We start from the raw sequence: 19,071 nt of genomic DNA, 5'->3' as shown, positions 1-19,071 counted from the left end.
GATAAAGTGCACGAGGCAGCGGAAATACAAAAGGATTTCCTGGAGCAGACAGCAAGTTGGCGGGCAGTGCTGGGAACAAAAGCATCTCTGCATCAAATGTATGTATTGTTTCTGTCCTCTGTGACTCGGTGCCTTTCTTACTGACAAAGGCCATCGGATCTGGAGGGCTGCGGCCGGAGTGTGGGGGCCAGCTCAGCACTGTACACTCGGTCCTCCCTCCCTGACAGCCTCCCCCAGCGCACACGGCCCCCAGAGCTCTGAAGCCAGATGGGGTGAAGCGAAAGAGTCCATGTCACTCAGCCTTCGGAACTACCTTTTCTCCCACACTGAGCGCTCCAGTGCTTTGTCAACAAAGCCCCAAAGGAACAGACTGTGTACCAGGAGAAACTTCCTAGGGATCGGAGAGACCCAATGAAAACTCGGATACTCTCTGAGGGCAGGGAAACGCCCTTGCATGATGCTACAATGGTGGATAGATGTCGTACCTTTGTCCATACCCATAGAATGTACAACACTAAGAGTGAAGTATAATGTGAATTATGGACTTTGGGTGATAATGATGTGTCAATGGAGGTTCATCAATTGTACGGAACGTACCACGCTGGTGGGGGACATTGATAACGGGGAAGGCTGTGCATCTATGGGGGAGGAAGTATATGGGCCATCTCTGTATCTTTGCCTCAGTTCTGCCGTGTGTCTAAAACTACTCTAAAAAAATAATGTCTATCTTTTAAAACTCTTTGCTATTCAAGAGAAAGCTTTTTTTTTTAAATATATGTATATTTTTTATTGCTTTTTTTTACAGAGAGGAAGGGGGGGAGATAGACAAAAACATCAATCAGCTGCCTCCTGCACACCTCCTACCGGGGATGTGCCCACAACCAAGGTACATGACCTTGACCGGAATCGAACCTGGGACCCTTCAGTCGGCAGGCTGACACTCTATCCACTGAGCCAAACTGGTTTTGGCCAAGTTATTTTTTGTACACTGAAAAGGAACTGAATGTTGGCTGAGAAAAAACAGTTCTTTAAGTTCCATTGACATGGTTGAAAATAATGGGTTAAGTTTCCAAATTAAAGAAAAAAATCAAAATATAAAAATCAAAGATGGAGGAAAGCAATCATCTTTCCACTTAAAATCTGTCATCTCATTCCTGTGCCCTAGACTCTTGCTCTGCAGAGGGTGGTCTGGGGCCAACAGCATTTTAACCTGGCAGCTCCCCGCGAAATGCAGCATCTCAGGGCCCGCCCCTCTAAACCAGACTCTTCTGTAGCAGAAGATCCCCAGGTGATCTAGTGCACACTACCACTTAAGAAGCACTGCTTTAGAAGGAGCAAATGTTCTGTAGTCATTTCCATTTTTAGATGGTAGACTTTCGTTTAAAGTTATTGCTTACACCTCAGTTAAATTTCCAAACGTGTGCTTTGCTAAATCTCAGGATATGGGTATTCAGAGGAAAGCTGGGACTATTAATGCTCTATTGCAGATAAATTAAAACCAGGAAAATATCATCTATTTACACTAGGCAATCATTCCACCGCTCCCCATCATATCAACCTGGCAATGTTTCTGGTGATTGAATTTATTGCAATATCACCTTTAGATACTGATTTCCAAAACCCAGAGGCAGGCTGGATCATGTCTGTTTCATCATAAGTAAAGAAGGAAGTGATCGGTGTCTAAGTTTACTCAGCATAAGAAGGTAAAAGGACACTTCTAAGCCAGCCCAACTTTCTTTGCAGCAAAAGGCACCTTCTCCCCAAATTACCGGGATCAAGGTTTCAATCCTCCCATTTTAGTTTGGTTATGAAAACCAGTCTTGGTCCCAGAAGCCAGTACTCAAGTTCATTTTTCCCTGCTTCTCTTTTCGCCCCCCTGTCTCCAGTAGTCAGCAACCCAACACTGTGGTCCCATTCACATCGCTTCTCTGGAAGTTGGTGTTGGGAACAATGGGTGAGAAAGGAAGCACACTCAGGTGCTACCAGAGGCCGGCCTTCTCCTCCTGAGAAGGGAATACCTGCCACTTAGATCATGGGAACAGCCCTAAAAATTCCACCTGCTGGGACCTACGGGTTCAAAGGACAAATAGAGCATCTGTGGCCCTGTAAATTACCTGAATCATAAAGCCACATCTGAATGGTCCTTCACAGATTTTTCCAAAGGCTTTGAGCATCTACCCATAATTAAATATAATCTGGTTTCCGGCGTAGAGTGTTATCCAGCATATTCACCTCACGATGCATGGAAGTTCTACATACATCATCTCCACCTTCCCACTCCCGCCTTGTGAAGATGTTTCTGTGTGGGAACGCTCCGCGCTGATTTATGGTGCTATTGTAGCAACTAAGCAACTAATCTTCCAGTGGAAACGTAACGCATAAGAACAACCTAACTGAAACGTATAAATCCCACATATACTTAAAAAATATTAGTCTGTAATTTAATACAGCGGAATGTTTCTGAGCCCATATAACCTTGCATGCAGAAGCGGTTTCTCAGGCATTAATACTTAAATGGGTCACAGACACCACATCTGTCATTCTGTCCTGAAGTCTATGAGGCACAACCAAGACTAGGCTGGCCTATTGATTTTTCTAGCATTTGCTTTAATTTACTTAACCATCGAGAAATCCATCCGTACATAAAGGACAACTGTCCATTACGGCCTCATTTGCAGACATGCCTTCCCCTCGCTGTTGTGGATTTTTTTTTTTTTTTGTAAATATTTCCCTTCAATTGCTATGTGTTTACAGTGTAAAAACGAATTAGGAAAGTGCTCACACCTGTTTCTGTTCGGTAACGGCTGCACTGAGGTATATGTAATGTGCTTAAAGATAGAATAAATATCGAGACATTATTACATCTGTGTGCAAAGGGTGGTAAATTAGATCCTAATTACATTAACAGGGATTCTGCCTCCCAGCTTAAATTTTACATGAGCACTCTGCAAAAAAAATCCAAAAGCTCTGCTGTGGTTTCTTTATGAGCTGGTGATTACAGCTACTTCCTATGCGGTCACTAAATATTCTGTTTACAAATAAATGAAGAAGCTTTGAGCCAACTTGCCAGGGTAATAATCTATTTTTTTTCTCCTCCCCCTCCCTCTTCCCGACAAACCCTCGCCACATATGCATGGCAACAATCAGGAGCCCTGGCTTCATCTAATTACTCCATCACATCATTTCACAAATTGCCTTGTCGCTGGGGAGCCCAGTGCAAAACACGCTCACAGTGGGATTGCAGGCAGCAGCTTTCATTTGCTACTCATTCCTTGTTAAATTATACACGAAAACACCAGTTGTGTGAGAGAAGTCAGAAAGAATGCCTGCAAAGAAGCCAGACCAGCGCAGCTCCTACTTACCATGTCACCAAAGACATTGTTGGCAACAGGCATCTAGAACAGAAGGATCCCCTTGGCCAGCCCGGTCTGCAACAACAGACCGTCATCCACAGGCCACAAACACACGGGCTGCTTCTCCTGAAGGTGAGCTAGTCCCCTCATCCATCAACAGGAAGCCTGGGCATCTCACTGCAACATCTGATATCCTCAAACCCCTGTATTTCTTTACCCGCCCCACGCTATGGATGCCTGGCCATGATCCGCCCATGAGGACATGGATTTGTATGAGATGAATGATGCTAAGCCCTTTGAAGGTATAAACAGTAGACCATATTTCCATTCTGGCTGGAAAGAAGGAACCAGATTCCACTAATCTTGAAAAGTTCCCAAACGGGAAGATCATCCATCAAGTTCATGCAGTATGAGATGATTTCCTTTTAAGTATTAATGCCTTGCATGTTTCTGAAACACATCAAGATAAATGCTCACCCATCTCGCGACGGATGTGGGTGGGAGGAAGAGAGTGTACGGTGTGGGTGACATGACGAGAGGGCGTGAACCTGAGGTTGCAGCCCTGGAAGCTGATATTTTTATATCAACAACTAAACGCTGCCACTGGTAATTAGAGGTATTTCTTTGTGGCTCGGGAGCCAGCGGGGTCAGGTACCGTTTTACATCACAAACCAGGCCTTTCTGCATGTAGACTTTCTGCCATCATCCTCTGCACAAGGAGGAGACGACATTAGCAGCAGCTGTCTCCCTGCTTTTACACGGAACATTCTATTCAGACAGACAGGTGGAGTAATTTAAAAGCCAACGTGGTGCAATTTCGATGTGACTAATGTCACTGCCTACTAAAATGCCGCCATTACCACTGTTTATGGAAACATTACTAAAATTACATTTTATTCAGAAGAATTTCAGGATCCTGGTTATGACTAGCTTTGAAATGATCAGACCTCAGTGTCAGACCCCAGAGCGGTGGCTCCAGGCTCCAGGGTGTAGCAGCCTCTTTGGCAGAGAAAAAACAAACAAACAAAAAACAGTCAGGATTGTAGTTTCAAGAGTCATCGGGGCTGCATAAGCAGTTTCTTCCATCTCCATAAAGCAAATTAAAGACATAGCTCTTTGGCGGCCTGGCCATGTGACAGGCAAAAAAAAGCTTCCAGGAGCTACATTCTGTGCTAGAGGTTTAGGTAGGATTTGTCTGAGGCAAGCTTCCTCACCCCTGAACTCCTATCAGACGTGGTTAGTACCCGTGTTTCCCCGAAAATAAGACATCCTCCAAAAATAAGACCTAGCACATGGAAAGGTAAGACATCCCCTGAAAATAAGACTTAGCGCAACTTTGGGAGAAAAAATTAATATAAGACACTGTCTTATTTTCGGGGAAACAGGGTAACAGATAGGGAAAGACTTATATGTCTCTGTAAAGAGGGAGGAACAGTCAGTGTTCAAAATCTGAAATGCTAGCAATGAATAATTATTACAAATGTACAAGATATCAATAGTTGTAGCTGTGCCATTTTTTATGGGCAGATATGTCTGGAAAAAGAACCTAGATAGGAAAGGACCTTCCCCCACTGACTTGACCCTAAATTGCCAATAACCATCCGATGGCATTATGGAGATTTTGGCACACATATCTGGCTCACATTTTTATTTAAAAAATACTAATTAGCGAACTTATGGAATGAGATTATAATTATACTTTTTAACTCCCACAAAGCGATTTGATCTGCTCTGTGTGAGAGGCGATGTGGTGGAAAGCACATGGAAATGCAAGTCAGGAGATCCTGGTTCCAGCTCAGCCGGTTCCTAGCTTTTGACCTTGAGAAAAAAATCATTAACTTATCTAAAATTCATTTTTCTCATCCTGCCTACCTGATGAGATTATTTTAAGAATCAAGGGTGTATGAAAATGCTAAACTACAAAATACCATAGAGACACATCATTTTACTTAGCCTTTTGATCAAATTTTCTGCAGCTGTTAACAGGACAGAATAATCCAATGCCAAACTGGTCAAGCAATTAATAGATAATTAAAAAAAAAACATGATAAAAGCAACATTACGTAGGCAGGAGAGAATTTCACTTTTTCTTTTCTTTTTTAAAAATGGTATCATAAATATGTATTATAACTTTATGAAAATGAAAATAATATTCAAAATACAACAAAAATGGATAAAACCCTTTGTCCAATACTGTACACATAATGCAGCAATCCATGCACTTTAAAAAAATGAAGTCAAGTCATTTTTGTAGAGTTTCTCCCCCCAAGAAGTTTGGAAATCGTTTTTTCTTTAAGTAACAGATAGGAATCATTTTTGCACTCCTATAAATTGCAATAGAAATGACATCCACTCATTAATCTTCCTTAAGATGAGTGTCCCCATTCTGAGACGACACCTCCTGGCCTCTGGACATCCTGAGAACTTCCTAGGCACTGAAACCTCAGAGGTCATCGAGTCATGGGAGACCACATGAGCTCTCAAGGGTGCTGGCAGCAAAATTAATGTGAAAACTGATAGAACCCAACCACAGAACATTAGGAACTGAGAGGCAAAGACACCCTAGATTGTAAGTGTCGGCAAACTCATTGGTCAACAGAGCCAAATATCAACAGTACAAAGACTGAAATTTCTTTTGAGAGTCAAATTTTTTAAACTTAAACTTCTTCTAACACCACTTCTTCAAAATAGACTCACCCAGGCCGTGGTATTTTGTGGAAGAGCCGCACTCAAGGGGCCAAAGAGCTGCATGTGGCTCACGAGCCACAGTTTGCCAACCACGGCCCTAGAAGGTGCCCTATATACTGACACCCTTTCGTGTCGATGTGCAAAGAGAGAACTCCAGGAGGACATTCCAATACAAATAGTTAAGCCAAACCAAGGTCTCCGTTTTAGAATATTGTAAATAATGAATCTCATTTAAATATCAATTGATGCAAGGTATTTGTATGTATGAGACTACGTTGAGGTCTATCTTTTCTTTATAGTGTTCAAAGATAGAGCAATACATCCTACATAGGGACCCACACTCCTGGGGCTATAATTTGCTGTGTGAAGGCATTTTGCAGTGACACAACAGCAGCAAAAATACCAAGGCCTACCTAGAAGGTCTTTAAAATGTTAGAAAACTGCCTGGCATAGCTCTTTCAGCTGCTCCTTTGCTCAGGGAGACTCTCCACAGGCTCACCAGGACCAGATGCCTTCTCTGAGTTCCCGGGGACTTTCTCCTGCTCGGGGCACACTGAAGGGAGTACTGAGTCCGCTACGCAAGTCAACTTTCTCGGGCTCTGGACAAACAGTATTAAAATACCTGTGCCCCGTGAGTAGCAGTCCTTTTGATGTGAGTCCACATAACTATCATTACAAACCTGGAGCCTTAACAAAGTAATTTTTGCTGCCTCATGGCATCAGGATAGCACAGGTAACCTCGGGCCATGACTGAGAGGGTTTTGTGACCCAAGCCACAGCCCACTGCAATGTGGTCTCCACTATTTGATTGCCCTCTGGTCTGGCTTACTAAGCAGGAATGGAAAATTAGAACGATGACCATGGAAGTAAAAAGGATGCATCTTCCTTACTAGGATTGGTACTGAGAGAGCTGTCCTACAGAAAACAACCAGATTTGGAGGGACATGCCTGCACACAGTCATGCTCACACTTCTGTAAGAAGGACGGCAATGTGATGAGGACATCCTCAGTGACCTCAAACCAAGTGTCCTAGATGCCAGGACATACAGATTTACTTCTATTGGCAAAAGAACAACCAGCCAAGCCCAGCCAAACCCAAACCCTGGAGCACCTTTCTAAAACAAAACCATCCGAATTCTCTCTCCACCAAAACTTCATACTTTAAAGCAAAGTACCTTCACTAGGAATCTTAAACGTTGGGAAAGCGAAAAGCCAGCTTACGCCACATCACATTCCTAAGGGTTGGACTGAGCTAGTTTGAGAAACACACTCACACCCATCTCCCCGATGCTCCGGTTTTCATCTGAGAGATAAATTGAGCAGGAGCAGTTGCACATTCATCGACCGAGGTTGATATTTTATCTTCCAAAATACATCATCACTGAGAGGAATGAGAGGAAGACACGATATTGATATGTGCTTTGAAGTATAAATGGCTGGCTAGTGTTCAAAGAGCTACGTGCATCAGCAACCAGCAACTTAATAAATTGTGCTGCTATGGGCACTTTCGTTTTGAACCTAATCCTTTATTTAATTAGCCCGATTAAGAGGATATCAGGAAGCCAAACTATAGCGTATTTTTTACTTAGCCTTGGAAACAGAAGGAAGACTTTAGAATCATCTGACAAATTGCCAGCCAGACTCTCTCTCCACAAGTCCCTTCCAGAAGGTACCAATCATCAGTAAAACGAACAAACAACCATTTGAGCACAAAAGTCTCAACCACACTCTGAAAACAGCAGAGCACCCCAGACAAAGCTCATCTGCTCGTGAGTTCTACTAGCATATACCTGCACGAACGGGCGGTTTTAAAGTTGGACATTTGTTTTTACTTCTGATTGTTTTCTTTCCCGCCATGCCCTCCTCTTCCAGGGACTGTAATTACCCCAGGTCAGAGGTGCAGAGCTGCGATGGGGAAGAACGGCTGGGGCGAGGGAAAGGAGGTATGTGGACGGCTGGTCGAGAGCTCGGCAGGTCACTAATGGCCTCTGGGGCAACAACTTGGAGAACAGGCTGATGCTTCGCCTTTGATCTTCTAATTCACAATGATCATTAGTATTAACTCCGATTCTTCTGGGTGAAGAATTCCAGCTGTAGCCTTTTCAGTGTACCTGACCTAAGAAAATTCATCACCCATCCCATTAGGATTTCAATAACCCGCTCAGAAAAAAGAAAAAGGCAGTTGCCCCAGAATCCAGAAACCACCGCTTCATTATTAGAATAGCATTTCGATGATGTACATCACAGAAGAATGAGGGCATCCCAATATTCCCCCCAAGTAATTAAATAATCTATTCCATTTTCCTCCAGGGATAGATGATTTCCAATGTGGGGGGTGGGGTGGGGAGAGTCAGGGTTCCTATCTAACCAATGGTTGAAATATGCTATCTTCTAAGGAGCTGAGATCTTTGAAAATTAAAATGCAGGGATTTGTCATCTGAGCCTGGACTACTTTGAGCAAAGCCTAGCTGTGACCCATCATCATTACTAAGATCCGTGAATGCGAAGGACAATGCCAGGCAATGGAAAAAGGAATAACTGCAAAGATATTCTTACAGATTTGAGAAAGCTCATTTTTTACATGGTACATGGACATCTGGAAAGGGGGGAAAAAATCTCACTCCTTCACACTAGTTTTCAAGTCTCCTAATTTAATAATATATCTATAGATAACACGTAGTGAAGAAACAGTCAAAGTGAACAGCTGTCTCCACCAACCACCTTCCTTTGCTCAGGAAGTTGGTTAGGATAGTTTGAAAGTAATACTTTGTACTACCCTGATTGACTCTGCAGGCAAGAGTTTCAGAACATAGTCTTCCTGTTCGCTACCTTCTTAGGACGAATAGTAGCTGAAAGGGCGCCAGCTGGTAAGACATAATAAGAAGGTTCATTGTTAAAACTGGCCAAGTATAGCCGAAACCGGTTTGGCTCAGTGGTAGAGTGTCGGCCTGCAGACTGAAAGATCCCAGGTTCGATTCCGGTCAAGGGCATGTACCTTGGTTGCGGGCGCATCCCCGGTTGGGGGGGGGGAGGGGTGCAAGAGGCAGCTGATCAATGTTTCTCTCTCATTGACGTTTCTAGCTCTCTATCTCTCTCTCTTCCTCTCTGTAAAAAATCAATAAATAAAAAAACACATGCTTTAAAAAAAAATTTAAGGGTTTTTTAAAAAAACTGGTCAAGTATAGAAATGAGGGTCAGAGAGAAGTAGAAATGGGAGGAGAGGAGCAAATGCCTTTTACTCTCTGTCTACTTGCCTACCCATCTACCTTTTTTGATCAACATTGTGCTCGCCTGCATCAGCAGAATGGGTTATCTGGATACCAATGAGAAGGAGTTTTTCATTGTAAAAATAGTTCCTAATGTCTACAGAGTAATTCTTCCAAAATTGCAAGCAGAGATATCACACTATGACGTCTCCAACCGATCTTATTACCAAAAGCAAAACCAATGAAACAACATCTGTCTCTTCTAGAGCATTCAATTCCCGATTCAATTCCATTTACTCCATCCTTAGAATGGCAGACCCACAGGGCACTTTTCATCTAATAGTGTTTCTATGGAAACACCATCCCCAACCTGGAAGATTCTACTGCCCCTCACATTGACTTTATCCTCACTGAGGGGAAAAAAAAAAAATCTTATAAATAAGAAACTGAGACAAATTTGGCCACAAACAAACAAAAATTTCAAGCTTGAAATTCACAAAAAAAAACCCCACACAATAACACAAATAAACAAAACTAAACTAAATAGCAAATTTTGTGTATCTGACTTCCAAACAAAGTTTGTCTCTATAGTAGCCAATAGGCTCCTCAATATCTGTAAAAGAGTAGGGAATCTAAGAGTATGCGAATGAAAATAGATTCTCCTTGAGGTTCACCTCCCTACTGGTCAGTGCCAGCCAGAGACATCAGGTTCCTTCCCTGAATCTGCAGGGATGCATTTTAACCTCCATTCTTATAACTTTCAGGATTCTTGGGACACACAGCAGCTCCCTGCAGGAAAATATGTCACCGCATATTTTAAATAAGAACCATATTAACCACTTTTCTATTTAGATTACATTTAAACCTGCAATATGTTAGGGTAGGGGGGAAAAAAGACTTGATTTTTATCTTAAACCTTATATTCATTCCTTCTCCTCATTTTCACTAGGGTACTGTGCAGCAAAATAACCGCTAAGATGAAAAACACGTCCAGCTTAAACATGACACCCCAGCAGGTTATATTTACAGTTGGAATAAAGCCCTTCAGAAAGGAAAAGAAACCTTGATGTGGCGTATGCCCCGGAACTGTCACTCTACAGTGACTAATATGCCACTATTAAGCACTTTTTAATTGTTTGCAATAATTTGTCTTCAGGCAAATGCAAGCATTTCAATTAATAAATGCGTTTCTTTTCTTTCAAATTCTCTTTTATTATCTACATGTCAGTCTTTCTTTTCAATCCCAGGGAACGGTTTTTTTTCAGAGGCCTTCTCTAGTTAGCAAAACTGGCAAATGCTCAACTAAGTAGTCTCAGCTGAAAGTGTACATCAGTGAAATTTCTTTTTACCCCATATCACCAAAGTTTAAAAGCTCTTCCTTTTCCTTTCATTGTTTTCATTATGCACACATATGTCCGGTTGAGCTTGCTAGAGACTGGGAGTCCAAGAACGAAGCTTTCGCTCTCTCTTTGGAGTAGTCAAATGTGCTAACTGATTAAGTCTACCTGTGGATAACTAGAGAACGATACATTTTCTTATGCAGCTGGGTTGCAAATCCAGAAGGTTTTTCTTAAAAATTTGGGCCTATTCTGCTCTAACACACAAATGCTTCAAAGCCCTTTCAAAGGCAGTTTTTTTTTGTGTGTTTTTTTCAACTGAATAAGCCCAATGAAAAGACTGACCCATTTATTTGGAAAAGAAAACAAATAGCAATTTGCTTTTAAAGAAGTGTGTGAGGTTTTTATAATATGTCTTTGGCATTTAATAGATTGGTTTTTACAATTTTCTAATTAATTATTATTGCTATTGTTTCAATTAGCCAGAGTCTCCATTGCTCTTTCATATCTAGCAAGGTTTAAGAAATAATTTTCTAGATAAGTTGCATTAATCATCAAGCAAGAATGTGTTACGTTTAAAATTTGTACATGGTCTTCCAAATGAATGGTGCATCCCTGAAGTCCTCTCAGAACTTGAAATGAAGTTGGTAAAGGATAAGTACTGAGATGTCAATAGTGACTTACATTGGGGCAAATCACCACAAAACTCTACAGGTTTTCCCATAGAACTTATTATAATCATCTCCTGACTATAAATATTACCTAAGCAGTCTGTACACTCCTACAAGAAGCATAACAAGACAAGGAGAAGGGTGTTCCTTGTAATTGGAGATCTATTTGCTCTTGCAACTAGAGAAAAGGGAAGGAAATCTTTCTCATTGGGGAAAGAGGGAAATTTTTCAATAAAGCTCCTACTCTTGCTTTTTAGATGATATTATGAGAGCACTTTTTTAGAGCCCATTATCATTATCAATATTTTTGTCTGAGTAGATGGCAGTGGGATGGGGCACCAACAAACCACGAGATGACCCCTATGAGCATCCATAGAGAGCCAGAGAGACATGGATATGGGTTCCCTTTCAGACCCCAACACTGTAGGAAATCAGGCAGTTCAAGATTAACTCCCATTACAATCATCCCAATAATATGTACCACTGAAAGCATTACAATGCAGGTAAAGTCATGCTGGCTGTTCAAAGGAATTCTTTGTTTTTTTTAAAGGAGGTACTATAGCTCTCTCCAAGGTCTTTCACAAGGATATAACCTAGGAAACCTGATGGATGCAAAAAAGAACTTGCTTCTCTCTCTCCTGATTCTATCTGAACCAATATTTGATTTGATTTTATTCAGGGGCACCTGAGCTGCAAATAAAGCCAATGCTCCTTTGCCAATTGAGATGGAGGTTGACAAAATCTACTCTTTTTTTTTTTTCCTGTTAGTACAGGAAATAGAAATATTCAGGGTGGACCTGATTTTGTTCACTCCCCACATTCATCCTCCAGCTCAAGTTAGCTGATTAGCTTAGATGATGAAATATCAGCAGGGTTGAATCAGCGCTGTTGACCAACTACCAAGTCTCATCTCCTGCTAGTTTTTAAAGCCCCCTAGACCCTAGCCCCCTGCCTTCCCGTTTTCCCTTCAGTGGTGCTTGATAGTCCTCAGTAGCAGATATGCTCAAGGCATATCTCAAACTACCCACATATAGTGACAAGTGTCATATCAGTAATGGCACCTGACTCAGATCGTAGGTTAACCTAATAGGATGTTAAAATCAGCTAAGGCAATCTAAATCTTCGACTAACCACCAGCATTCACCAAGCCCTAAAGCTGATTGCAAACTATCAGCATCATCTAGTAACTGTTTGGAATCATCATGGGAAGAAATGAAGGGTGGAAGCCACTTTTTTAGTTACTCCCGCTGCTCTCAGTTTTGATTTTGCTCACACGCTGGATGAATGTAGACCCTCGAGTGTTACTGGAGGCACAGCCTCTGTCCACATCCCCTGTTTGTCTCCCTGCATCAGAACAAGTCACTGAGGACCATGGCTTTGAGAGTGGGCCAGGGTGCAAGGGTCAACAGGTCAGGTCAGCTTTGTGACAATGCAAAATTAACTTGAATACTCAAGAAAAACGTATGACTTTAAGGAAAGTAAACTATGCTAAAAATGGTAACATTGCCCATTCTTTGTCCCTCGGGGTGGGAGTCCCAGTCCCCCCGGGTCAACAATTTTGCTGATTTTTAAAATTTATTGGACTCATACATTTTCCTTTTATCTTTGTCCTCAGATGTCATTAAATCTGTATGCACTTCCAAAAATATCCACCACAATATTATGATTATAAATATTTTGAACATGGAATTCATTCAGAACAATAACCAAACCAAACAAACCCCTCGGTGGCAGCAAGCCCCAAACCTCCCGTTTCTCACATCTCCAGGAGAATTCCTGCAGTGAAAACAGCAATACTCACACAGACAATATAAACTGTTACCCGGCTTGAGAAGTCACCAGGGACTACACAGGAAGAGCTGACTCTATATTGCTGTTTTCCTTTACAGTTCTAAATCCAGGGGCCACTTTCACTGCGCAGCTCTGACTCACAGGAGCTAGTGGGAATGGCAGCCAGTGCATTCACACCACTTAAAAGCAAATTATGTGCGCATTCTGCCATGGCCGCAAGATGGAACTTTTTGCGGGCCATTCGTTAGGAAGGTCCGCGCCAGCATTAGGAGAAATTAAGTCCTTCTCTCTGGGGCTTGTCTCACTCCCTTCTTCCTGGGAGCTGGTTCTAAGTGTTCAAGAGGCACCCTGAGAGAACAACATCATTAACAGGCATGCTTAAAATCACAAGGGCACATGAACCCCTACACCTTAGATCGGATGACAGTTAACAACATTGCAATAGCGAACTTCAAATCAAACGCCTCATTCGGGGGAACGTCTTGAGGAAATAAGTGCAGACACATTAGTGAACACTGTGGGGAGACAACGATTTATGAAATATCCCAGGTCCAGAGGGATCACGTTTCCCCCATTTTTTTTTTTTTCTATCAAAACCGTTTGTCCATATTTACTTTAGAGATGTCATTTAGAATCCACTTACTGTTAGATGCTGGAACAGCCACGCCCTCATGATATTTGTGGCTACTTTGGGAAAGATGCCACGCTTTTTGTGACGCTTTTTGTCCTTATCTGGATCATCATCGTCACCTGTGCTGGGGGAAGCTACACTGTTGTCCAAGCCATCACCTGCAAACATAGTGAATCAGATTTTGACTGATGCTACCTTGACATGCTTTATTCAAATAGAATGCCTTTGGATATAAACAAAACCAAAAGAGCAATATATAAATGATTCATCGTTTATTTGGTACTGTTTTCTTTTCTTTTTCATTTCTTTTTCTTTTTTCTTTTCTTTTTTTTTTTCAAGACAAAGGGAAAGAATAACAAGGCCTAGGCTCAAAAGCGGTCAGGTCTAAGGAACTTCTTCCAAAGAACAGTGCAAAGGTCAAAGGGAATGGAGGGAAATATCCCATCTCTCTAGCAGCTCTGTTGCCATGGTAATTATTCAAATGTGTAAAGTTGAGACATGTGAAGTGCATCTCCTTTTGGGGAATGAAACATGATGGCAGCCATTAGCAGAGTTGGGCCCCTGCCTGGGTAGTCGAATCCCACATGGAGTCATTGATGTCAACTTGGGAGAAGATGCATTTGAGATATCAACTCTTTCCACAAGTGATCTATCTTAAGACTAAATTAGGCCATGAAAATGTAGGTGATCTGTCATATAAGCAGTTTTGACATAGGAATGCTTCAAATAGAAGATAATTTTTCTTGTCATAGAAAGGGAGAATCGAGTTCAGTAAGGGAAAATTCCCCAAATTGTTTTTTAATAAAATAAAAAAAATGAGTATTTAAATCAAATAAAGTAATGTTACATGAACAGTCCATTGGAATTATATGACTCTAGTAATATAGACAGTGTTTAACATTTCTTCTACGTGTAAATTTTCTTATTGAAAAGTCACCTGCTTTACACATGTCTGTATACGGGATCCTATTTTTTCTATTGATTTTTGGTGGAACATGTAAGCTCCTTCTTCTAGAAAACATTTTGGCTTTGTGACACCATAAACTTTAAAATGTAGGATTTCTTTTACAATGTGATGTCTAATAAGAAAAAAAACATTTTCAGCCCATAAAATCACACTGTCCAAAATAAGTCATAAGGTACAAATGAAAAGGAAGCATTTAGCCTTTGGTTGCAAAAGCCAAAGGAAAAAACAGCAGCAAACTAAACCCACTCCACTCGGAAAGTAGCTTCAAGCACACATCTGTACCCGGAGCCCCAGCTCTTGGTGGCAGCTGCTGGCTTTTAGAAAGGAACAGGTTGACCTGGGCCAGAAAGAAGCACTATTATACATAAGGTGACCAGACGTCCCGCTTTTGGCGGGACAGTCCCAATTTTTAACAATTTGTCCTGCGGGACGTCTGGTCACCTTAAATACAGCAACAAGGCTTAGCAAGGAGGTAACAAAAGTTCTCAAAGCACATTCACTGGGCCACGAAAATCCCTGGGGAGCAGCATGCGTAGCCCAAAAAGAACCTGGTACTTTGGTGAGACACATTTCCCGGGGATTGTATATTACTCCAGGAATTTCCATAGTCCATATTTCCAATAGCCTATACTGCATACAAAAAGAGTTCTCTATTTTCATTTCAGCGATTTCAGTCTAACCTATCGCAGTTATGTTATAATTATCAATTACAGCTGCCTCAGGAGACCCTTCTCCCCCCACCCCCCAACTACCCTTGACTGGTACTGAGATAAAGTTTTAAAACTTTGTTGGGTGAAGAACAGACCAATTTCAACACTTCTGCTATGATTGCAGCATAAGCCACGCACCCACAAAAAAAAATGCCTGCAGAACTTTGCAGAGTTTACTTTTCATTAATGTAAAAATCCATAAATTGTATTGTACTTGAAATCCATATGTATTTGTGGAAGTTCCTACAGAATCCTAGCTGTGTTCTCAGCAGAAAAGATCATAAAGACAGAAAGTGCCAAAGCCCTCGGTGTATGGAGGAGGAACGTGCTTGGGTTCCTGTTGGGTGACTGGAGGGTCACCCTGCCTGGGCTGGAGCCAGTGGATCTGTGTTGGACCAGACACTCCCATCCCTCAATCTGCACTACCTCCATCCCACCCAACTCTTTATTTGCATAACCAAGTGTTGTATAAAGCGTCCCCTTGGATTTGCCTAACAAATTCTTTGTAAGTCCGGTATTTAAAGAGGCTTTTTATTCAGGGAAGCAATTCACCATATAACATAACAATTCATTAAAGAAACATGAGCAAAGAAAACAACTCCAACAGCATTTAAAATTTCAATGGGCTAATCCACTTGCAACAGGCAAAAAGGTAACCAAGGAAAAGAAGCATATTACTCGATCTCGTTGATTAAAAATGAAAAGCTTCTAACCTAAGGACACAGTCTTTCCACCACCGTGACTGTTTTCCACCTTTAAAAAGAAAAAAAAAGGGGGGGGGGGGAATAGCCTTTCTATCCATCTCCAAACCCCCTCAGATTAATTTAGCAGGCAGTGCCTCGTGCCTGCCTAGAAGAGAATTCATTGATAATTTATGGAAATATCTGCTATAATCCGGCGGAGATGACTTTTTTCCAGCTTTGTGCATCAATAGATAATCAAGGCCTTCAAGCAGCCTTAGCTTCCCATTACCTCGGGCAAAAGAATTCCTGAAAGCGTGCCTTGAGGGCACCTGAATTATATACTCCATTAGCGGAGGAAGGCTTTCTGCATTCCATGTGTAACACTCGCCAGAACCTTTCCTGTTTATTTCTGCTGGAGGAGAGCAGAAGCATTAGGAGCAGCGTGTTTTAAGTGAAGACTTATGTAGATACAATGGAGCAACCTTTCAAGCCGGAGCCAGATCACCCCCTTCAGTCCCTGCCAGTGACCTCTTCCCCAAGAAAAGGTTTCTGTTACATCATTAGCTCAAGCCAAAAACAGCCTTGGCTTAACGCACAGTTTGTTCTTCCTACTGTTTTTAGGCAAATACAGCTACTTTACTCCCATCTGGGAGGGAAATTACGCTGCTGGGCTGTAATCTAAGACAAGATTTTCATTGGAAGCAAATGCTTTCAATCCAGTGTAAATACTGGTGCATGTTCAGAAAAGCCTAAAATAATAAACCCTGCTCCTTCCCGACACAAGTCGGGGAAATGGAGAAGATGGGGAACGGAGAAGAGAGCGTACTAAAGCACACCGTTCTCAAAGCTAACACTTCCATGGATTTTAATAAATGGTTTAACCTCCCCCGCTTTGTAAAAATTAAAAAAAAAAAAAAAAGGGGGGGGATCTCACCACATCCCCGCCTCAGAGGACCATCTACCGTGGTCCATGGTACCTTGAGCGTATCCATTCACGCTGCAATTGGATACGGCCACCTCTCTGCGGTCTCCGGAGGATTTATTTCCCTTTTTTATTTTTAAGATCACTAAACAAACTTGGAGAACCGCTGGCCGACCACACGGCAGCAGGCCGCGGCTCCGAGCCGCATTTGTAAAATGTCAGCTGTGACTTCATTCCTGGAGCTGACTTCTCCCGCCGCCAAATGAAGGCAGACCGAAAAGGTGGAAATAATCATAAAAATGATGCTAGTCCATAAACAAGCTTATGGCCTCATTAGGATAGCAGTGGGCTCCAGTGGGTGATTTATGCTCGTTTTGCTGATGCTATGAGGAAATGCCATAGGGCGACTCTGGCCAATGGCTAATGGTTTCTGACAGCTTCTTAGCAACTAGTGCAAGCGACGTTGTGGCGTTTGCTAGTGACAGAAACCGAAAATGTCATATTATCTGCCCATGTGTCAGGAAGTCCGCGTGGCAATTAACGAGCAGGCCAGTGACTGAGGGGCAGGAGGCTCCTGAAAATGGCCCTTGGCTATGCAGAGGCAGCGGGCGCAGGGCGCAGACCGGCTGCTCATATGCAACATTCTAATGCAGAAATCCACTTCCCTGCCACTTCCACAGGCTCTGATGGGGCCACTCAAGTCTCTTCCCCTCCCTTCAGGAAGTGAAACTCGGGGCTCCCCTCTCTCTAAGCTCTGGTTCTGGCTGTTCTCAGAAAGCTCCAAAGCCATCTGCTTTGATAGGAGCATCCGAATGGCTCCTTAATTGGCAATACCTGGTCTTGTGTACTTTGGACGCTGCATTCAAAGGTGCTGGGTGCTCCCCCAAATGGGTCCGAAAGGATTGAGGATCAGGGATGCAGGCGCGTTGCCTGTCTGATTGCTGGGTGCAGAGCAACTGGGTGCCCCACAAGACACTGTTTTAAGAAACACCAGGGCTTCTAACAAGCAGGGGGTGGGGAGGAGAATCTTGGCCACACTTTTCTGTTTCCGAGCTATCAAAACCCTGCTCTATATGTCAAACTGTCAGACCTTTCAGCGTGGGCCATTTGCCCTTTCAAATAATATTTAACAATTGTTTTTACAAAATTTTATAGGCCACGGTCTAGTGAAAGAGGCCAACCAACAAAGAAAGGAATATGTACTACAATTCGTCTACGGACAATTTCTTGCGAGACCTGGGCCTGTCCCCACGGAGCAAGGCAGGTGACCTGCGGCAGCTCCCAGGCTGTCAGGGAGCTCGGATTTCAAACACGCTCAGCTCAAACATCCCCAGTCGCCTATTTAAGCATGCCCAGGCATTTAGGCTGTGCTATCTCGTGCCTTTCAAAGCAGGATAAAGCGGCATTTATCGCATTCAGGCCATTCAATGGGTCAGACTGACCGTGTCAGCGGGGGCTCCTCTCGGGCAGGTCAAAGCCCTGCTCCCACTTTTCCCTCCCTCCTCACTCCCCCACCCCTGGGGACTGCCGTTCCCAAAAACCTGTTCTGAGCGAGGCACAAACAAAACCCAGAAAAGTGCCTGACATGGACGTCACCAGGGACCGGCACTGCCGCTATGGGCCGGCCAGCAGGTTTATAAATAAAAGGTGGTGTCCGTTTGATGTCACAGAAGCAAAACTTCTAACGAGGGATCTGAGCTTTCCACTGTCGGGGCAGACGGACGTGTAAGGTTGGGGACCCCCACCCCCACCCCCACCCCATGTTTTGCTAGAAGTCGAATTGGAAGCCACCTCAGCTGCAGGATCGTTTCTTCTACCATTTTGTTTTGAGACTCTGAGTTTCAGGCCACATCCACTCCTTGAACTTTACTTCTCTCTTCCTCAAATGTTTAGAAATATATAGTGTTTATCCAAAAAAAAATGCACCTCAACTGAAACATCAAGGCCATTTATACTCCTCTCTTTCCATCCTGACCAATTCTATTGTGTCTTTTTTTTTTTTTTTTTTTTTTAAGTTGAATGTATGGGGGTGACAGTGGTTAACATGAACATAGAGGTTCAGGTGTGGGTTTCTATGTGACAAGGTCTGTATATTGCACGGTGTGCCCACCA

At 42.7% G+C, this 19,071-nt stretch overlaps 1 protein-coding gene across 6 annotated transcripts in view; it reads right to left on the bottom strand.

The window, feature by feature from the left end:
• Positions 1-19,071, bottom strand: part of MEIS1 (Meis homeobox 1) — a 136,783-nt gene that overhangs the window by 45,676 nt on the left and 72,036 nt on the right. For all 6 annotated transcript variants that reach the window (XM_036435542.2, XM_036435544.2, XM_036435540.2 and 3 more), the window contains exon 8: positions 13,690-13,835. In XM_036435542.2, the coding sequence (XP_036291435.1) occupies positions 13,690-13,835 (146 nt within the window). The remainder of the gene's footprint in view (positions 1-13,689; positions 13,836-19,071) is intronic.

Source organism: Pipistrellus kuhlii, unplaced genomic scaffold (genome assembly GCF_014108245.1).
Source record: "Pipistrellus kuhlii isolate mPipKuh1 unplaced genomic scaffold, mPipKuh1.p scaffold_m20_p_13, whole genome shotgun sequence".
Taxonomy (NCBI): domain Eukaryota; kingdom Metazoa; phylum Chordata; class Mammalia; order Chiroptera; family Vespertilionidae; genus Pipistrellus; species Pipistrellus kuhlii.
The sequence above is the reverse complement of the archived record's forward strand: the minus strand, read 5'-3'. Positions and strand labels throughout refer to the sequence as shown.